This window comes from Ovis aries, chromosome 6 (assembly GCF_016772045.2).
Source record: "Ovis aries strain OAR_USU_Benz2616 breed Rambouillet chromosome 6, ARS-UI_Ramb_v3.0, whole genome shotgun sequence".
Classification (NCBI taxonomy): domain Eukaryota; kingdom Metazoa; phylum Chordata; class Mammalia; order Artiodactyla; family Bovidae; genus Ovis; species Ovis aries.
The window spans coordinates 72,817,514-72,840,280 of NC_056059.1; the positions used below are offsets into that span (position 1 = coordinate 72,817,514).

Here is a 22,767-nt window from a genome sequence, read left to right on the forward strand (position 1 = left end):
GGGGTGGGGAGGGGAGAGGAGAAAGATAAAGGAAAGCAGTGCAGAGAGTGATTGTCAATAATCCTATGAAACTGCAGGATGGTACAAGGATAAAGTTCATTTGGCGTCAACAGACCCAGGAATCCAGGACAGCTCTCCTAGGCTCAACTCTTCTCCGTCTTGCCAGGAGTCTGACTTCACCTGGGGAGCTCTTGGATTTCCGGCAGCCAGCGCGCTGCGGATGACTCGGGGGAATTCTCTGCCTGCGGTACCTCTCCTTGCAGATGTGAACAAGAACCCCACGGCGCTCCTGCCGCAAGCACACGGGCTGCTGGCCAGCCCTAACGTCTAAATCCAAACCCTGGATTCCCTTTCCAGATCCTCTGTCCTGGCTTGGGCCCCCACCCAGCCTTAAGGCCTGGGTCCGTCTTTATACAGCTGTCCCTTTTAAGATTCAGTGGACCTAACTTCCTGTTTAGGTTCTGTTCTCCGAGAAAACAGACGGTTGGCTGCCTTCTTCCTATAAGTAGAGGCGCATACAATTAGATGTTACATAAAACGTCCTGGTAAAAGAGATATTTGACAGAAGAGCCTTGAAATAAAAGCCTCAGGAGGAGCCCGGTAGCCTGCCATGATGGTAGCCGGCCATGTGGGTAGCCCCAGAGGAGACAGGCCTCTGGCATTCGCGTCCCATGTAGACCACTGTTCTTGATTCTCAGGGGCTCTGTGGCCTGTTTTAACCCAAAGGATGAGGCAGAAATGGTGATGAGTAGGTTTGGGGCCTGGAACTTATGAAGGCCTGGGAACTTCCGGCTGTCTGTGCTCTGGGGCAGCCTGCTGCTAAGGAGGAAGGTGGATTCCCCTGAGGCCATCAGGCTGGGAGGCAGCCCAGGACAGGTTTTAGAGAGCTTTGTCCCCAGTACTCATTAACCAAAACAAAGAGCTAAGACAGCCATTGTATTTAGGGTTTAAACATAGACTTTGGAAATCTTTCTACAGAAAATATAATAGAAAGATTTAGGAGGAAAGGTAGTATTTCTTCACTCAAGGGAGAGAGTGGTCTTTTGACAAATGGTCTTCCAACCCAAGCTTAAGAGAGTGCATGCTTCTGCAGAGCTTTGTGTGAGTATGTGTTAAGGCTAACTGCATGCCTCCTCTCCTTCACCCCCTCTGAAGATGCTGTTGCCTGTCCCCTGGACTTGCCTAATGCTGCTCCCACTCCTGTGCTGTACCAACACTGGTATAGGCTCCTCCGATCACTCAGTTCAGTTCAGTTCAGTCGCTTAGTCGTGTCCGGTTCTTTGTGACCCTGTGGACTGCAGCACACCAGGCCTTCCTGTCCATCACCAACTCCTGGAGTTTACCCAAACTCATGACTATTGAGTCAGTGACACCATCCAACCATCTCATCCTCTGTCATCCCCTTTTCCTCCTTGCCCTCAATCTTTCCCAGCATCAGGGTCTTTTCAAATGAGTCAGTTCTTCGCATCAGGTGGCCAAAGTTTTGGAGTTTCAGCTTCAGCATCAGTCCTTCAAATGAATACTCAAGACTGATTTCCTTTAGGATGGACTGGTTGGATCTCCTTGCAGTCCAAGGGACTCTCAAGAGTCTTCTCCACACCACTGCTGTGATTCAAAATCCCACCAGTTCTTGTGAACCACCGTGAAGTAGGGCCACTTTATAAGTTTCCCAGTGAGAGCTCTTCCTTTCCTCTGAGCTCCATTCCCATAGCAACTCTAAAATGGAAAATTGATGGGCTGTTAACCATTTTGTATCATCATTTCTCTTATCTTGAACTGACATGAAACTATATTTTTATTTAACTTTATACTGGTTTACTTCTTGTTCCTTAAATCAGATTGCAGCTTATTAATGACGGGAACATATTCATCTCCCCTCAATAGAAAGTCAGTAAATATTTGTTGATGTCTACTATGCTTTTCAGCTAGCCCCAATCCAGGGGATGCACTAGCTGAATTTTCTTTTTTTTCGGTATGAAACTTGAGATAGTGTTTTGCAACATGCCGATTTTAATTTGTTTTTGAAATTGAGATATAATTGACATATAACATTGTGTTTTTAATTGAAGTATAGTTGATTTACAATGTTGTATTAGTTTGTAGTCTACAGCAAAGTGATTCAGCTATATATATGTATATAGACATATGTACATATGTGAAAAATATGTGTGTATGTGTATACATAAGTGTATATACATAAATACACATATGTATGTATACAAAATATGTAAATACACATATGTATATATCCTTTCTCATATTTTTTATAATTTTTTGATATTGAATATAGTTCTCTATGCTATACAGTAGGACCTTGTTATCTATTTTGTGTACCGCATTGAGCTGGCCAAAATGTTCGTTCAGGTTTTTCCATAATATCTCTGAATGTTTTGGCCAACCCAGTAGTTTGTATCTGCTAATCCCAAACTACAAATTTATCCCTCCTTCACTCTCTTTCCCCTTTGATAAGCATGTTTGTTTTCTATGTCTGTGAGTCTGCCTCTGTTTCATAACTAAGTTCATTCTTACCATATTTTAGATTACACATAGAAGTGATATCACATGGTATTTCTCTTCCTCTATCTAGCTTACTTCCCTTAGAATGATGATTTCTAGGCCTATCAATGTTGCTGCAAATGACATCATTTCATTCTTTTTTATGGCTAATATTCCATTGTAACATTATAGTAGTTTTCTATTTTCTTTTTAAACTTTCAAGTTCCTATTAAAATGGTTGTAATGAGGATTCCCTGGTGGCTCAAGAATCCACTTGCTAAGGCAGAAGACGCAGGTTTGATCCCTGACCTGGGAAGATCCCACATGCATCAGAGCAACTAAGCCCATGTGCCACAATTGCTGAGTCAGTATTCTAGAACCCTCAAGCTGCAATAAGAGAAACCACTGCAATGAGAAGCCGTGTACTGCAGCGAAGCGTAGCCCCCACTCGCTGCAACTGGAGAAAAAGCCCACATAGCAAGAAAAACCCAGCGCAGCCAAAAATAAATTTTAAAATAAAAATTTTATTTAAAATATGGTTGTAATGATTTTAACCTCTTGCGTGAGACTGAGGGGGTTCCTGGGAAGTGGGACCTTCACCGTTAAAACTGGCAAGGTCTCTTGCACACCAAGATGAGTTGTCTACCCACCTTCTACAAGTTACTGCCATACCTAATTCACTTGGTACCCCACCCGAGTTTCAACTGCAGAAACTGCAGAACAAGTGCCTAATCCTATTTTCACAAAAACTGCCTTTGCGCACTATAAAGTCCAAGCAAGTGGTCTCCTAAAGGAGTTTCAACATCATTTACATTTGATAGGAAGGTTTCTTTGAAAACTACTTGTGGTAATTATATGTTAGTATAATGATGGTTGTTTTCATAGCAGCACTTATAAAAAGGAAGATTAAAAACTTGCTGGATTTTCTCCAGCGTGGTTCTAGAGAGGGAAGTGATATGGCAAGCGCATTCAGTCCAGAGCCCAGAGAGTTTACTCTAGTCCATTTGGCAGCAAAGAAAGTCCAGTACGTCACTCATACCTCCATTATAGCATTTATTACATCACATTGTATTCATTTCTTAACATGTCACTCTTTATGCCCCAGGACTATGAGCTTCTTAAGACACAGGTGTATTTATGACAGTTTATAAAAAATGTATATAATATACCAAATAATGTTCTCTGCTTTTTACAAATGTTAACTCATTTAATCTGCATATCTCTCATCAGATAGATGCCATTTTTATTCTCATTTTATGGATGAGGAAACTGAGTAGTTAAGTAACTTGCCAAGCTAGTAAGTGACAGAGTTGGGATTTGAATCCAGGCAGTCTGGCTCCAAAATGTGCTTCAGCCATGGCACAAGCCTGTCTAGCTGTTATTTATTGTTGTATCCACAGCGCCTAGACCCACCCCTGACCTAAGACTCAATGAATATGTATTAGAGAATGAATAAATGAACAACTATCATATGTAAGACAATCATAAGTCCAGGATATTATTGGAGAGTTCTAATTTTAAACATTCTGCCATATTTTCAAAACATGTACTTGGACCATGACTCAGACGATGTATCTTGATTTAGGGGTCAGAAACTGCAGCACAGTTTCCATAATATTATGAATTCCATTTATTCTAAGTTCAAATTGATATTCTTAGTCCAAAAAATTATGATGCCAGGAATGAGGTGCCCTGGATAACAAGTTTCAAATACCAGATATTGGAAAAATATCAAGTGTTCTTTGTTCTTATTTACTGTGATCAAGTTTGAAGTTGAAATAGTAATGAAAATATCCATTCTATATGATTTTGTAAGGATTTCAGTCAAAGAATTTGAGAGAAGATATAAGAAGGCATCTTCTTAGATTTGTTATTATTAGATGTAAAAACCCTTGGAAAATCTTAGAAGGGTTGCCTGGCCAAGAATGCACTTTGTTAAGAAAAGGGCTGCCATCTCATGTTTCAATGTGGTCTCCAGAATATTTTCAGCTAAGGACTACCAGGTCCAGAAAATTATCTCGAGCAATGATTCTTAAAGTATGCTCCCTAACCAAAGACCCTCCAAAGAACTTGCTAGAAACAAATTCTAGACCCCACTCTAGACCTAAAGAATCAGAAATTCTGGGGTGGGGCGCAGCAACCTGTTTTAACAACAAGCCCTCCAGGTGATTCCGATGCCAGCCAAAGTTTAAGAATTACAGATCTACAGTAACTAAACTTGGTTTGTTTTTAACTTAATTCTTTAAAAAACAAAGATGATTTGAGAATAAGTGAACCAATCTTTGAGGTGAACTAAACACAAAATTGTTGAGTTAGAAATGTAAACAAACATATATATTCACACTTGTTGTATGTGACAGTGTGACCCAAGTTTCAAAAGTCCATAAAGGGCTGAGAGGTGTGTTCATCTCACATTTAATCAGAGTCTGTAGCAAAAGCCTTCCATCTGTCTCAATGGGTCCTATTATTTCATACCATCCCACCAAGAGGAAAAGGTTTCCTAAGACTGAACCGGTGGCTCCTGGTACATGGTTCTTTCTTTTCTTTCCTTTATACCATGGCCCCCTCTTCCCAGGCTCAGATTTTGTCCCTGAAGGAGCTGGAAGCCAAGGTGCTTAAAATCGGCCACCCCTAGAACATTGCTCAAGTCCCAGTTATCAATCCAGCTGGCTCTATAGAAGGTCCTACTGTCTCCCTTCTCAGTCTGTTCTTCTAGGCTCATAGTCATACATCCAATTTCTACATGTCTGAACTGCAGCTCTACTGGATTCCATCTCTTTCTCACAGGGTTTCTGGATCCCATGTAAAATGAGAGGTGTGTTAACACATCCCTCATTGGAGGGGATATATGTTCATCTGTATCCCTGAGTGTGGCAAAATAGTTTAAAAGCTCTCAGAAATATCTACATAATTCTACCTGCGTACAGTGTGAACCCCCCAACCCCTGACCCCCACTTTTTTGTCGATGTAGTCTAAATTTTTTGCTTGTACTCTTCAGTGGCTACAACATTCTTTTTTGGGAGGAACAATGTAAGACTTCTATGCTGGCCACTGAACATTTGGTCTCAGGTCAAATATCAGGCCGAGAACAGAACTGAAAGGACCTTCACAGCCTTCACTCCTGTTGCTATTATTTCTTATAAGCTTCCTTCATTTCCAAGGTGCTTTCTGCAATGTGCCAGCTACAGCTGCTACTCTTTTAAAAGGACTTCTCTCTCTATGATTGTTGCTCTGTTTTTATATGACAGGGGTCACAGGGACTGACTTTTGGTAGGAAGAGAACAAATTCAAGTTGTTCAAGCAACAACACAACACGTAGAACATCTCCCCCAGTGTGCAGGAGACATTGACCTCATTGTTTTTTTCTGAGTGACACTATCAAACATTTTCCATTTAACAATTTCAGGCCCACTATGTGTGGGCTTCACTTGGCTTAGGAATAGAAAAATATCTGTGTGCAAGGCTTGATGAATGAACTGTTGGGAGATGGATGGTTACCCATTTAGGAAGGTCTGACAAATATCCTACTGTTGTAAGGTAAATGTTCCCTAAAGTTTTATTTTGTAGATCAGCCACCCCAATGTCTTATTTCTCCTACTAAAAATAGTATTGAGCAAAGAGCCTGGGGTGAAGTTGTGATGTAGGATAAGCTTGACCTTAATAGCTCCTCTCATACCCATATAAACCAGTTTTCCTGCTTCTAGAACCTACCAAGCAGATATTGTATTATCAACCCACTTGATTTACACTGCTAGAACAAGGATGCCAAATAGGTTTCAGCTCATGTGCCAACTTCGATAGGCCTGGGTAGGCTGCCAGGTGCAATGTGTTGAGGATTTAACTCCAGACTCCCCAAGAAAGCATGCACGTCTGCCATAGACTGGGAATGTGCCAGATTTGCCTAGAATTAGCCATCCCTGTGTTCAGTTCAGTTCAGTCGCTCAGTCGTGTCTGACTCTTTGCGACCCCATGAATCACAGCACGCCAGGCCTCCCTGTCCATCACCATCTCCCGGAGTTCACTTAGACTCACGTCCATCGAGTCCATGATGCCATCCAGACATCTCATCCTCAGTCATCCCCTTCTCCTCCTGCCCCCAATCCCTCCCAGCATCAAAGTCTTTTCCAATGAGTCAACTCTTCACATGAGGTGGCCAAAGTACTGGAGTTTCAGCTTTAGCATCATTCCTTCCAAAGAAATCCCAGGGCTGATCTCCTTCAGAATGGACTGGTTGGATCTCCTTGCAGTCCAAGGGACTCTCAAGAGTCTTCTCCAACACCACAGTTCAAAAGCATCAATTCTTCGGCGCTCAGCCTTCTTCACAGTCCAACTCTCACATCTATACATGACCACAGGAAAAACCATAGCCTTGACTAGACGGACCTTAGTCGGCAAAGTAATGTCTCTGCTCTTGAATATGCCATCTAGATTGGTCAGAACTTTTCTTCCAAGGAGTAAACGTCTTTCTATTTCATGGCTGCAGTCACCATCTGCAGTGATTTTGGAGCCCCCCAAAATAAAGTCTGACACTGTTTCCACTGTTTCCCATCTATTTCCCATGATGTGATGGGACCGGATGCCATGATCTTTGTTTTCTGAATGTTGAGCTTTAGGCCAACTTTTTCGCTCTCCTCTTTCACTTTCATCAAGAGGCTTTTTAGCTCCTCTTCACTTTCTGCCATAAGGGTGGTGTCATCTGCATATCTGAGGTGATTGATATTTCTCCCGGCAATCTTGATTCCAGCTTGTGTTTCTTCCAGTCCAGCATTTTTCATGATGTACTCTGCATGTAAGTTAAATAAGCAATGGGATATCTGCACATTAAAAGAAGAAAGTGAAAGAGAGCAGTTTATTATGTCCAATAATAAGTGGATGTTCAGGCATTTGTTGAAGGCCAGTGCGATATGTATTTTGGGGAATCCTTAGAAAGAGAGCAGAAGAAAGTGAAAGGGAGATTTGTTGCAAAAGAGAGTCAGTTTGAAAAGATGCAGAGAAGTTGCGAATCCTAGCCTTGCAAACTACCATTTTATAGACTTATAATTAACTCTAATATTTTTGTTAAGAGTACAAAATGTATACAAGGTGTTTTGATTTGCTTTGCTTGTAATATGGTTTCTATTTAACAGCAACAACTTTCCAAGATTTACATTACCCTCTTTGGTCTATTGTTTGTCTTAGTCTCATGAGCCAAGTGACATGAGCCAAGGAGCCTGAGAAGGTGGTTTATGGGCTGTACCATATGGCACAGACTGTACCAAATGTCATTTTCCTACTGGACCAAGCACAGGCTTGGTGCTCAACAAATAATAAACTACTCAAGTGCTGCCACCTACTCTGTTGTTGTTGATTAGTTTGTAAGTCGTGTATGGCTCTTTTACAACCCCACTGACTGTAGCCCACCAGGCTCCTCTGTCCATGGGATTTCCCAGACAAGAATACTGGAATGGGTTGCCATTTCCTTCTCCAAGGGATCTTCCTGATCCAGGAATAGAACTCAGGTCTCCTGCATAGCAGGTGGATTCTTTACTGTTGAGCCACCAGCAGAGCCCCTATTGAGAGATCAACTTTTTTCCAAACAGGGTGTAGATAAAAAGCTCCTCATTCATCAGCACTGAAAATATCAAGTGCTTTTTGAGCCTTTGTTTTTAATGTTCAAAAATGGAAAACAGTAGCCACCAAATCCACTGCAGAAATACGAAGCAAAAGTGGTCTGGTGATAGCATTTTCTTAACAGAGTGTGTAATTTTCAGAGCACAATGATTAAAAAAAGAATCCCAAATTTATAGCCAAAAGATGTGCTGTGCCCTTTAGCTGACCATGACATTTAACCTGTTTGATTTTCTCCTAAACCATAAGCATAGAAACACAACAACCTCTAAGTTTCAATCAAATCATTCCTGGTTGACTATCAAAAGAGAAGACATCATGAATCGACCTCTCATTTCCTATAATCACAATGCTATTTCCTGTCACAAAAATTATAAAACTGATAGAAAAATAGGAAAAAACCTCCAAATATATGTGCATTGATTAAGTAGGTAAAACCACACAATGGTAAAAACTAGCAAATGCTTCTTTTGTGACATTCTGTGTGGCTTAGACTTGTTGCAGTTTATCAAGATACATAGTTTAGGAGACAAGTTTTCCTAATAAATCAACCCTATGGCAAACAAAGGATTTCTTCACTCCTCCAAAGACTAACACACCACATTGTAAGTTAGGGTCATCTGTCTCACGAATACTCACTGCCAATTTCATATGCATGCGTGCCCATGAAAGTCTTTGAGCGGCAAATGCTTCTACAGAGTTGCCCTGCCCTTCCCTTCCTCTTCAGAAAGGAATTCATTCCTGAGCTTCATAAACCAGATTCTGACACTTCCATTCTGCCCACATCACACCCTTTACCCTGCAGCTTGATCTGTAGAGTAAATGCGATGCAATGAGCTTGGCATTTGGTCCCCAGACTTTAATTTCTTGGTAATAACTTTGGTCAGTATGATGGAGTCTATCTCCAGTGATAAAGTTCACTGAAGTGGAGAGTGAAAAGTCAAATCATTTCAAATGGAGTCAAATCATTTCAATGGTATGTGAAAAACATACTTGAAAGTGTTTTATAAAGTATGAAAGACTTTGGAAACTGTAAATAGCTAAGCTGATATTGGATATTATGGATTTTTCTGACTTAATCAATATACTCACTAGGGCAGAAGTTTTAGTCAAGATAAAAGACATTGAACCAGATGGGGACAGGGAAGCAGAAAACCTAGAGAAGAAAGGTTGGTGGCTTCTTCATAAACCTGCCCACCACAGAAAAGCAGTCTTCTCTGAGGCCTGTCGGGTCAGAGTTTTTTGTTCAAGTCAGATAAGCTTGCAGCCTCATCCTCTGGAAGCTTTTCAAATTCCAGCTTTTCCAGCCACAGTCTGAGAGCATTTGCCTAACTCCTATTCAGAGGGTAAAACTGTTTTTATTTGTCGTCATTTCACCTAGGTCCTTGACTCCACATTAGCTCCAACTGGACCATTCATTGTTAGTCACAGAAATAGTGTCTTCAAAGAATCAAAGCATTGTTGTAAAGCAATTATCCTCCATCAAAAATAAATTTAAAAAATTTAAAGTATGAGTCTTTAAAACTGGCTTGCAAGTTAAATATGACTCCCAGGCCAGTGGCAATGCTCTAGAGAGACATCACTCAGCTGGTTTCAGGCTGAGTGGCAGGATTTGCTGGAAGTTGAAGTTCCCAGGGAGCCACTGCCCTCTTGTGTCTCAGCGCTGGCCAGGAATTGTTCCATGACAGGGAGAACACTTGGCAAAAGTCTGTAAAAGATTATTGGTGGGCTATTTCTGGCTCTTAATTTGTTGGTTCAATTAAGGTTTCCTTTCTTCTCATGGTTTGTTAAACTATAATCTTTCTTTTAAAAAATCAATTTTAAAAAGGCATATTTATCATAATTATCAAAGTAGTATATATTCCTTGAAGATAAATGTGTACAATTGTTTAATTTTGTTAACCTTTTGATGTATCTCTTCCTTGTTTTTTTAGATCCTTTTCCATTTAAGGAAAACTAATTTTGCTTGGGGACAGAAAAAAAAGCCACAGAACCTTCGAATCTAATTTTATCACAAATGTTTTGTAAACATGATCTCTGCTCTACAATAAGAAAAGAGACTTTTGAATATGCTAGAGTACTAAGACACACAATTTCCCTTTTTTTCTTACAAAATTTAAAAATTAAACTTAGGGACTTCCCTGGTAGTCCAGTGGCTAAGATTCCATGCTCTCAATGCAGGGGGCCCAAGTTTGATCCCTGGTCAGGGAACTAGATTCCACACGCTGCAACTAAGATCCAGTGCAGCCAAATAAATAAATATTTTTAAAAAAAAACTTAAAATGTAAAGGGTAGCCCTTTAGCTCATAAAACCTCATATATTTCGCCTGTAATTTCAATTATATGGAGTAAGAATACTATGAAAGTGAAAAGTGAAAGTTGCTCAGTCCAACTATGTGACCCCATGGTCTGGAGTCCGCCAGGCTCCACTGTCCATGGGATTTCCCAGGCAAGAATCCTGGAATGGGTAGCCATTCCCTTCTCCAGGGGATCTTCCCGACCCAGGGATCAAACCCAAGTCTCCACATTGCAGGCAGATTCTTTACCATCTGAGCCACCAGGGAAGCCCTAAGAATTCTGTATTGAATGCAACTATTAGACCCATTGAATATTATCTCATTTTCAAAACAGGAAAATAAAACTTCTTGCTCTAAAGATGAACTGTGGGAGCTATGGTAATTTGGCAGTCTAAAGGATCCAGTCATTGGCAAATGCATCAGGTATGATTTCAGATGTGTTTTCACATGGGATTGGTCACATTTCTTTATGTCATAGAGAGATGCTGCTTCTCCCCAACTATGAAGAATGAAGAAACAAAGGCATTATGGGAAGAGCTAAGAATGAGTCATCTATGCCTCCAAACACTTTTCCTTCTATATCTTGTTTGTTGTCTGTGCCATCTAGATGTGTATACCGCACAACATAAATATGGGCGGCAGTGTCAGAGACAGTCTGGACAAGATCTAGAATGAGTTGGGAGGAAGTTGACTGTATCTTTAGCTGCTTTATCTGATCCTTTATTTTCTCAAGAGTTAATCTTTTTGGACTTCCCTGCTGGTCCACAGGTTAAGAATCTTCCTGGCAATGTAGGGGACATAGGTTTGATTCTTGGTCCAGGAAAATTCCATGTGCCACAGGGCAACTGAGCCCATGTGCCACAGCTACTGAAGCCCACATGCCTAGAGCCTGTGCTCAGTAACAAGAGAAGCCACCGCAAAAAAAAAAGAATTCTCAAGTTTTTTGATTTGTGAAAAGTGAAAGTGAAGTCACTCAGTCGTGTCCGACTCTTTGAGACCCCATGGACTGTAGCCCACCAGGCTCCTCCATCCATGGAATTTTCTAGGCAAGAGTACTGAAGTGGGTTGCCATTTCCTCCTCCAGGGGATCTTCCCAACCCAGGGACTGAATCCAGGATTGAACCCGGGTCTCCCGCACTGCAGGCAGACGGTTTACCGTCCGACCCACCATAGGAAAAATGTCCCACAGTCCACCTACTTCTTGTATATTACTTAAAAATTGTATATGAATTGATTACTCCTTTCAACATAGAAAAATAAAACTTCCTAAAAATAAACAAAAACTTCCTTCTGTAAAGTCAGCCTATGTGAATTATGTAATTTGTTCATTTAAACAATCCATTTATTGGCGATTGCAAATGGCTATCATTATGCATACATACAAAATAATGCTGTATAAAAAAACTTTAACAAAAAGTCTATTGAATATCAAGCTATTAATTATAGCACCTCAAAATTTCTTATCATTGTTATGACACATTTCTACATGTTAACATGTAGATAATCTGTGCCCTATTTTTGGTACTCTTATTTCTAAATCCACTTTTATTCTTTGAAACATTAAATTCAAATCCAGATCTAGATGGTAGAAACTATCTATCCCGTGTATTTGAATGGGATTTGCACTGTAAACCAGTCTATGAAGATGATCTGAAGGGTCCAGGGAGATCTACCTGACCAGTCTTTTATAAACATAGTTACACAGGGTGCTCTACTCTAGGGCACGCAAGGGCAGAGTAAAAGATGAGGTCCACATTTCTCAAGATGCATGTTTGAGCAGGCCACTCAAGATGGCTGTTCTCTTGCTCTCTGTACATCCTCTGCTCAGCCAGTCCCGCCCTGCTTCACTCACAGGACTATCCAATCCTAATTACAGGGTTCAGTCTGTAACTACCTGTGTGGCCCCAGCTGCTCGTTACCCCTGTAGCCTGACATCAATTCGCCCTATAAATGGCAGCCTCCCTCTCCCTGGTGCAGTGGAGGTTGCTGCCATGTCCTGCCTGCAGGTCTGCTCTCAAAAGTGACATGTCACCCCAAGACCCTTTAGCTTCTTGGCATTTAAGTTCCCCCACATACTTAGGAAGACTGTTCCAAAAGGTTGATATTGGTCACCTCTAGAGGCTACTATGGGCAAGACTTTCATTTTTAAAATATATTTCAGTGTATTTTTAACTTTCTGAAAACCATATACTACTTTTATAAAACTTTTAAGCCAAAAATAACTATAGACATAATGTAGTTGTGGCACATTTATATTATACAACTTCCCACTTTATTGCCTCTATTCCACATAAGAACAGAGGTCTGGGAATTTGGAGACCAGGCTTCTAGTCCACACTGCTTCATAACCTTGGGCAAATTGGTTTGCCTCTGTGGGCCTCAGTTTCTGCCTCCTAAGAGGAACACTTGAACTAACTGTAGCTACTATTTCAGTAGTTTCCACGGACCAAGTGCAGTGCTAAGCAGTTTCCTCACAGCAGTTCCATGACTTGAGCATGATCCCTCTTTTCCAGATAAAAAAAAAAAAACAGAAGCCCAAGTAAGTGTTGAAATCAGAATTTAAATTCATATTTAGTTCACTTGCCAAAGCCAGGATTTTTCTACATACTCTCATCACCTCTTGCCTCTTGTCTCACAGTCTCCTGACCCTAGAATGTACTTAAACCTAGGACTTGACTCAAAATCCTCTGCCTGGACAATATGTTTCTAAATCAACCTTTGGTCACTTTTATTATTGCAACATCTATTTATGTTGCATCCGACTCTTAAGACAGAACATCTCAACCTCAGCACTATTGACGTTTTGGACCGAAAATTTCTTGGTTGTTGGGAGGTGTCCTGCTCACTGTAGAATGTCTGGTAGCATCCCTGGCTTCTACCTGCTAGAAGTCAGGAGCACCCACCCTACAAATTGTGATCCCCAAAATGCCTCCCAACATAGCCCCAACATAGCCTCAGCTCTAGAAGAAGGAAAAGGGCAAGTTCCTGCATTAACTTGAAAGAAAAACTGCATTGGAAGGAATTCTAAAATCTTGTATTTTTATTGCATATTTTTTTGACTCTACCTGTTCAGGCTAGAGTCAATTTCAGCATCTCACATTATTTGCTCTGTGCACAACACTGTACCAATTACCATACACTCTATATCAAAGATTCAGGAAAATGGGAAGGAGAATAAACCTTGACCTCTCAAAAATGACTCTACTTCTTTAGTGAAATTCACCTCCGTCTGAGAGGAAAAGAGCCCTGTGAGGCTGAATGAGAATAGGGAACAGTGGTAACTGAACACAATGCTGATTTTATTCCAACTAAATAAAGCAATATATAAGTAATCTGGGCGATAAGCTTAACTCAAGGGGCAAATGCCAAGAAACAAGGACTTTTGTTTGTTTGCTTTAATTATCAATCACTGTCCATGGCTCTCTTCCACATCTCATCTCAGAAAATGTGGGTTAACAAGTCTCACACAAAGAAACACAGGAAAAGAGAAGTGGGGAAAATAAAATCCATCTAGTATGCGGGGATGTTTCTCCAATTTCTCTTCTGTGAACTGCTCCATCAGCAGGGTCCACTTCGGATTATTTTAATATCACGACCATCTTCCCTGAAAATTGACCAATCATAAAAACACATTTATTGAAACTGTCCCACAATCTGTATTAAAAAGACCCATGTCATTATACATTATATTCTTTCCCGGTTGACATTCATTTCTAAAGCTAAATCTAGGGCTTTCCCTGGTGGCTCAGTGGTAAAGAATCTGCCTGCCAATGTAGGAGACATGGGTTCTATCACTGATCCAGAAATATCCCATGTGCTGTGGAGCAACTGAGTCTGTGCACCACAGCTACTGAGCCTGTGCTCTAAGTTCAGGAACCACAACTAACGAAGCCCTTGCACCCTGGAGCCCAGGCTCTGCAACAAGAGAAGCCTCTACAATGAGAAGCCTGCACACGGCAATTAGGTAAAGCCCAAGCAGCAAAGAAGACCCAGCACAGCCTAAAATCATTAAATATATATATTTTTAAAGCTAAATCTAGGAAACAATGAAGGTGAAAACGAAACTCAGCCATTTTTTCCCAAACCTTAGGGCACATGTAACTACTCCCTACAAATCACTCTGAGAAGACCTGGTAATTTACTGAAGACTAAGTTCAGAGTCTGAACCCCTGAAATACAAAGCAGTGTATCTGGAGGTGGAGTCATGGTCACCTAAGCTGGCCAGGTGTCTTACACAGAGGGCATCAGTATAATACACTTATTAGTGAGCATTCTAACAGGCAGAGTTACTAAGACCGGTTTTCTGACCAGTAGTGCAGGGTGTGTAGATCACCTGTACGTGGCTCCTGAATTCAACAGAATATTCACTATTCCACAGAGTTTAACTACTAAATATATTCTTTTCTTTTCTTTTTTTTTTGGCTGCTCTGGGCGTCTCTAGTTGCAGAGAGCAGGGACTGCTCTACAGTTGTGGTGCTTGGGCTTCTCACCGGGGTGACTTCTCTTATTGTGGGGCACAGGTTCTAAGCACATGAGCTTCAGTAGTTGCAGCACGTGGGCTCAGTAGCTGTGACTCTTGGGCTCTAGAGCGTGGGCTCAGTAGCTGTGGTGCACAAGCTTAGTTGCTCCTCAGTATGTGGGATCTTCCTGGACCAGGGATTGAACTCTTATCCCCGGCACTGGCAGGTGGATTTTTAACCACTGGTCCACCAGGGAAGTCGTAAATATGTTTTTAATTTTGGGAAACTACCCATCCCTGGGTAGTAACATCACTTAATTATCTGGTCTATAATCGATTAATCACACCTCTTTTTCTAACCTTGACCTAGAAAATTCACTGATTCTGTGTCTTTTTAAATATGCCTTAAAACAGAGCTACTTATGTCACATTTGATTATGTCCAAGAGCCACAACTTCCTAAGTAATCAAAATGCAAAAGAAGAACTAAAGAATATGTGCCTAGTTTACACTGAAAAATTGCTACCTGATTTTCATGCACAGAGTACACTCATTGGGATAAGTGGACAAATCACTTCCACACACGGGGTTGAAGTCCCGGGGACATCCTGGTAATGTATAGTGATGGCAGTTTGGCTAGAAAAGAGAAAGGAAGACAGCAATTGGTGAATAACTTGAGACGTTTTTAACATAAGAGGAGAGCAAAGTTCCACCATTAGTCACTCAGTCGTATCCATTGGGAACCCATGGACTGTAGCCACCAGGCTCCTCTGTCCATGGGATTCTCCAGGCAAGAATACTGGAGTGGGTAGCTAGTCCCTTCTCCGGTGGATCTTCCAGACCCAAGGATTGAACTCGGGTCTCCTGCACTGTAGATAGATTCCTCACCATCTGAGCTACCAGAGAATTCAAGCAAAGTCCCAAGTTTCCCTATATTTTCTAGAAATTTCCTACAGAAAAATTTCTATTTTACACACACACACACACACACACACACACACACACACACACACAGACACACAGGTTTTTTTAAGCATCAGATGTAGTGTTGAAGCAATGAGTCAATACCTGCTATCTAAGATAAGGACCTCAGCAGAAGGTTTATGTTGGCTGATTTTTAAATAAAAGTCCAAGATATGCCACCAATGTACTTTACTATCTTCCAGCTTCATAATCTGTTCTTCAGAGCAACTCCATGAGAATGTCCTGTTACATTCCACCTAATTCCGTGGCATAATGCCCAGACACACTCGGAAATGTAATCTTTTGTCTGGACTTGTAAGATACTAGCATTTAAGCAGTAGGAAAACAGTAGGTTCAGAATTAGACCTCAGGGCTTGTTATGGGCTTAACTGCATCCACCCAGAAAGATATGTTAAAGTTCTAACTCTTAGCACTTCAGAATATGACCACCTTATGTGGGATTAGTAGGGTCTTCATATAGGAAATTATCTTAAAGTAAAAAGTTTAGGAGAATAGGCCTTAATCCAATATGACTGGTGTGGTTATAAAAAGGGAAAATTGGGGCACTACCCTGGTGGTGAAATTCCCATTCAGGAATTCTTCCCTGGTGGCTCAGATAGTAAAGAACCCAGCTGCAATACAGGAGACCTGGGTTCGACCCCTGGTTCAGGAAGATCCTCTGGAGAAGGGAATGGCAACCCACTCCAGTATTCTTGCCTGGAGAATCCCATGGACAGAGGAGCCTGGTGGGCTACAGTCCATGGGGTCACAAAGAGTCAGACACAACTGAGGTAGCTAACACTTTTCTTCTCACTCTGGTGGTGCAGCAGATTAAAATTCACCTGCTAATGCAGGGGACAGGTTTGATCCCTGGTCTGGGAAGATTCCACATGCTGCAGGGCAACTAAGCCCATGAGCCACAACTACTGAGCCCGAGCACTGCAGCTCTGAAGCCCATGTGCCCAGAGCCTGTGCTCTGTAATGAGAAGCCCAAGCACCAAAAGGAAGAGCAGCCCCTGCTCGCTACAACTAGAGAAAGCCTGTGCAAAAAAATAAATAAATATTTTTTTAAAACAAAAGGAAAGTTTGGACACAGAGTCACACACAGAAGCAAGATCATGGGAAGACACCAAGAGAATGCCATTTACAAGCCAAGAAATGCCTGAGGCTACGAGACACTAGGAGAGAGGATTGGAACAGATTCTTTCTCACAGCGTTCGGAAGGAACCAACCCTGCCGACACCTTGAGTTTGAACATCCAGCCTTGAGAACTGTGAGACAATCCATCTCTGTTGTTTAAGTCACTCAGTTTGTGGCTTTATTACAGCAGCCCTAACAAACTGATATTGAATCATGGAACTCCACCCTCAGATTCGACGGAATTGAGGCCAGAGAGGTAATATGTCTTGCTCACAGCCTCTAGTCTCCAGCAGGACCAGGACCAGAACTGGTCACAGTGTTCACACCATAGCGTGCAGAGGCTCACTCTAATAACAGGTTGAATATATGACCTGCTGTATTTGTTTTGTTTTAGTAATAGTGATCGTCTTTCCTCACTTCAGAACAAGTGTTTAGTACTCTGAATAAATGAAATATACCTCTTCTTTCATATCATGTGGATTCATAGAGACCTAAGTAGGACAGGGCATTGGCCAAACTCTGAACTAAAGAGAAACTTTTGACCCTTTCCATCCTTCGTTCAGGCCTCTATCTCCATTTAGGAGCCTGATGTATTCTTCCTGCTCTAGGCTCACTAAGATGATGGCTTCCAGGACGGCTTCCACAGGAGACTAGATAGTTTCTTTCCAATGAGATTGGGACAACTAGTAATTGGTCTTTCAATTGAAAAAGTCGATTAAAGTAGGGAAACAATAACAAAAATTATAACATACCCTAAACATTTTCTCTTAAAACATATCAGTTCAGTTCAGTTCAGTCACTCAGTCGTGTCTGACTCTTTGCGACCCCATGAATCGCAGCACGCCAGGCCTCCCTGTCCATCACCAACTCCCGGAGTTCACTCAGATTCACGGCCATCGAGTCTGTGATGCCATGCAGCCATCTCATCCTCTGTTGTCCCCTTCTCCTCCTGCCCCCAACCCCTCCCAGCAGCAGAGTCTTTTCCAGTGAGTCAACTCTTCGCATGAGGTGGCCAAAGTACTGGAGCTTTAGCATCGTTCCCTCCAAAGAAATCCCAGGGCTGATCTCCTTCAGAATGGACTGGTTGGATCTCCTTGCAGTCCAAGGGACTCTCAAGAGTCTTCTCCAACACCACAGTGCAAAAGCATCAATTCTTTGGCGCTCAGCCTTCTTCACAGTCCAACTCTCACATCCATACATGACCACTGGAAAAACCATAGCCTTGACTAGACGGACCTTAGTCGGCAAAGTAATGTCTCTGCTTTTGAATATGCTATCTAGGTTGCTCATAACCTTTTTTCCAAGGAGTAAGCGTCTTTTAATTTCATGACTGCAGTCACCATCTGCAGTGATTTTGGAGCCCCCAAAATAAAGTCTGACCCTGTTTCCACTGTTTCCCCATCTCTTTCCCATGAAGTGATGGGACCGGATGCCAAATAAAAACAAAATTGCCAATCTTTCGATGGAAAGACAATGAGTCACATGGCCAGTTGTAATGCTACCTACACTAAGACAACCTCCTTGCAGCTAGGTATGAGCACACGATCAAGGGCAGGCCAATGGGATGCAAGTGGAATTACTGTGCGCAGTTGCTTCTATGTTTGTGTTAGTCATTCAATTGTTCCAACTCTTTTCCACCCCATGGACTATAGCTCACCAGGCTCCTCTGTCCATGGGATTCTCCAGGCAAGAATACTGGAGTGGGATGCCACTCTCCAGATTCTCCAGGCTGAGGAGTCTCCCTTCAATTCACCACCCAGGGACTGAACCTGGGTCTCCTGCATTGCAGGCTGATTCTTTACCACCTGCTAGGAACCTCCTTTAAAAGAAAGTTGGGGTTTGTCCTCTGCCTCCCCCAATTTTTATTTTGCCCATTCCTCCATCCTGCTTCTGGAATAGGAACTCTACGCTTTACAGACCAGGATGACAAAGTCCACATCCTAGGATGGCAGTTCTGTGAGCTGTTATTTTGAGTCCTTGTTTTCTGCAGCTGAATCTAATCCTGACACGACATAAGACTTTTCCTGCGAAATGTTTCAACTAATTAGAGTGCTGTGTGCTGTCACTGCAAAAATCATACCCATAATAAATCATCCATGATTTCTTCTTTTGTTTTAAATGGGATTTCTCAACTGCATTCGTATTTTGGACCAGCTAATTATTTGTTGTGTGAGGCTGTCTCGTGCATGGTAGGGTGTTTAGTAACATCATTGTTCTCTATCCACTAGATGCTAGTTACAACTTCCTGGTCATGATGATCAAAATGACAATCTGTCTCCTGAGGGGTAAACCTGCCCACTTTTTAAAATATGGTGAGAATTTAAAGACATTGGTACAGCAAGGTAATATACAGTTAAAAAATAATTCCCCAATTATTTACTGTTGTTTTACTACACCTAAGTCAATTTTTTAGAATTTGTCTTTTAGCAAGTTTTTCAAAAGCATCTGACACATTTTCCATATAAACATTTTCATTTATTTACCCTCATGTTCACGCTGTCTCTACATTTTTTATAAATTAAGACTGTGGCTGGCATAATAGGTTTGTGAACACAGATACTTGAGTCTTGGTAAGAATACAGCTCCACTCAAGGGACACAAACTGTATGATTTTCACGAGAGTAGTTAAACAAGAGGGTGGTCTGTCTCTAACCAGTGAGTAATTGACATGCTGTGGGAATGGTTAGAGAGAAAGCAGAGAATCATATGTGAGTTGCTTAAATAGAGAGTGGCTGATCCAAATATGCCCTCCTATCCATTCACATAGGACACCTGCCTTTAGTTCCCACCTCCAGCCTCCCCATGCCAACAGCCTCAATCAGGGCACACCTGATGCCTTCCCTTTTCCCCGTTACAAAGCTTTCCCACTCCTCTGCTTTTGAGTCTCAGCTAAAACACAAGTGACATGGCTGACTCACTTGCTACCTTAAGGAGTGAATAACTAGGTTTTGCTTGCTTTCATCTGGTTGGCCTTTGTTTGCTTCCACAGCTTAATCTGAGAATATACATAAAATATCTAGTACAACATGTAACTTCTGGGCATAGGACCTTCTAAATCATCAAAGGAGATATTAAAAGGAAACAAAGCCCTGAGGCCTTCAAGGCCTGAGCAATTTTTAACCAAAATTTATACTGTGATCTGTATCAAAAAGCCTGCCTAAGAATCTGGCTTCTAAAGAATCAGTCAACTGTCTCAAAAGTGGCAGACCTGAAAACCAGCCCCCACCCAAACCACTGTGAGCTTCATTGTTTTAGTAGAAACAATACAAGTGGTTTCCTACTTACTGTACTGTATTCTGAAGGTTGACCAAACTGAGCATTGGAAGAGGCTACAAAAAGGAAACAGACATTTTAAAGGACGTGCTTATTCATAAGGGCTTTTTTTTTAAAAAATTCAGCTTGTGATTTAGACAGACTACGTGTCTCCCTCTCCCTCACATGTCCAGCTTTTTTGACTCCTTCCTAAAAAGTCAATTCAACTGTGTTCTGGCACCTCTCCTAGCAGGCACACAGAAAACACTTGGAACCAGTTCTATATCTGACCACCCTAATAGGATTGCTTGGGAAACTTTGGAGGTACTGAATAAAGGTTAGAGAAGTAACTCAATAGTTCACAATGTTGTTTTCCTCTGTGGTCGAGATAATAAGTACAAAATTTGACATTGGGTGTTATCACTTTAACTCCACTTTCAACAGACATCAAGTCTGGCTGGACTAAAGCCGCCTTCTCACAAGCCCCACGGTGCTTGGCGCACTTGGCATTCACAATTTCTGATTCCTGCACATCTGCTACTGAGGTTCTGCAAGGAAGGCCCCGGGTACATAAAAACCTGACTCCTAACCTTGGATTCCAAAAAATCCACTTTAAGGGAGAAAGAGCAGCCTGGGAAGAAGCCCAAGCAGGAACTAAAGGCTGTTGCTGGCTCCACAATGCCACCCCTCAACCCCGAACACGAACATCCCCAAATTCGTGTCCCTAGGCAACTGCGGGGCAGGCCGGAACCACCAGTAACGGGTGCGTGGAGGGACACAAAAGGACCCCCAGGCCTCGGGGAGGGATAGTAGCGGGCAAGACCCCTTTCTCAGTAACTCCTTGGCTGGTCCTCCGGACACCAGAGAGACTTGTGAACGTTACCGGCCGAGTCCCACCAGACCAGGAACAAAACCAAACGCAGCGCCTTGAGCGCCATCATGCCTCCGCGGCCGGCCGTCGGGTCCCTGCGCTCCAGCATCCACGCGACCAGGACGGCTCCCACGCGACAGGGCGGGATGAAGGGGGGCAGGGGAGGTGGCAGGGAGGAAGGATGAGCGGGAAGCGGCGGGGGCGGGGCAAGAAAGGGCGCGTGGCCGTCGGAGAGGAAGTGGGGAGGGGAAGACAGAGGAAGCATGGTTGCTAGTCCCCGACTCCTCGCTCTGCCTAGAATGAGAGCAAGCGATTGAAGAAGCCATCTCTCCCTGCAGCAGACAAGGACCTCGTAAGAGCCCTGGATAATCTCGTGGGCTGTCAGTCATCCTCAGTTTCTTCAGCATCTGCTCTCTACCAGGCAGTGTGTGGGGCTGAAAACAAAGGAGGTGCCTGCTCTCTGGAAGCTTTCTGGTGTACGCGTTGGAGATGAGGTTACACATGGAACTCTACAACAGATGAATACAGTAATTTCTGAAAGTGCTAGAAGGTGGTGGGGGTAGGGGAGGACTTTGGGAGATCAGGAAAGCCCTCATCGAGGTGACATTTAAGCTGAAAGCTAAAGGATGAGAAAAAAGCCTAGTGAAGACCGTGAGGACAAATATTCCAGGCTCAAGGAAAAGCAAGTGCAGAGACCTGGAGACTGGAGCCAACTCAGTGTGCTCAGCTGGACCCTAGGTGAGGGAGGGGGCCGGAGAGGGAGTTGTAACCACAAGGCCTTGAACACAGGTGGTGATGTAGGCCCCTGATAAGGGATTTGGATTTGTTCTGATTGCAGTGGAGGATTTTAGGCAAGGTCATGTCCCTGCCATGACTTATCTTTTAAGATAATGGATGAAGAATGAAGGGGATAGGTAAGGGTGGAGGCAGGGAGAGAAATCAGGCAGCTTGTGCAGTAATCTGGGCAAGGGATGATGACAACTGGAGTTAGTGGGTAACAGGGGCCTGCTGAGAAGTGATCAGATTCAGGGTTTTGTTTGGAGGCGGAACCAACTGGAATAAAGATAAGAACCAAGGATGCTTCCTGGGATTTTGTCCTGAACAGGTGATGCCATTTCTGTGGGGAAGAACTGGTGGAGAAGATGCCTATTAGAACTCCAAGTGGACACGTGGACTAGGCATTTGGAATTACAAATTTGGAGCTAGAGATATAAACTCAGAAGTCATCAGCATATCAACAGTATTGAAAACCGTGGACCCAAAGCCCAGGGAAAGAGTACAGCAGAGGTCAGAGGTAAGAGTTCTGGGGCACAAGCCTGTGAAGGAGGAAGAAAACCAGGCTAGAGTCAGGGATTGCTGAATCGCGGAGCAGGGCTGCAACCATGTCAGTTGCTGCTGTGAGGTTGGGAAGTAGGAGGACTGAGCATTGCTACAAACTTTGACGAGGTATAGTCCCTGATGATCTTGATAAGAGCTTTTGCAGAGAAGTGATGGCATCCAGAGCCCAGATGGTCTGTGTTGAAGGAATGAGGTGAGAGAGTGGTGACAGGATGTTGATGGCTATCATGAGTTTGGCTATGAGAGTGAAGCCAGATGTGGGCAATAAATGGCCCATGAAACCTGCATGTCTTCTGGGGATCATGTCAAAAACCCTCCAATATCTTCCCATCTCCAGTGTCTTAG

At 42.6% G+C, this 22,767-nt stretch overlaps 1 protein-coding gene across 1 annotated transcript; it reads right to left on the bottom strand.

Annotated features, from left to right (window-relative positions):
• Positions 1–13,419: 13,419 nt before the first annotated feature.
• On the bottom strand, positions 13,420–21,222 carry LOC101110332 (serine protease inhibitor Kazal-type 2). Its single transcript, XM_027971399.3, has 4 exons — positions 21,097–21,222; positions 20,247–20,290; positions 15,385–15,494; positions 13,420–14,004 (listed from the first exon to the last, which is right to left on the bottom strand). The coding sequence occupies exons 1-4, from the start codon at positions 21,191–21,193 to the stop codon at positions 13,959–13,961; spliced, it is 297 nt and encodes a 98-aa protein (XP_027827200.2). The 5' UTR covers positions 21,194–21,222; the 3' UTR covers positions 13,420–13,958.
• Positions 21,223–22,767: the final 1,545 nt, after the last annotated feature.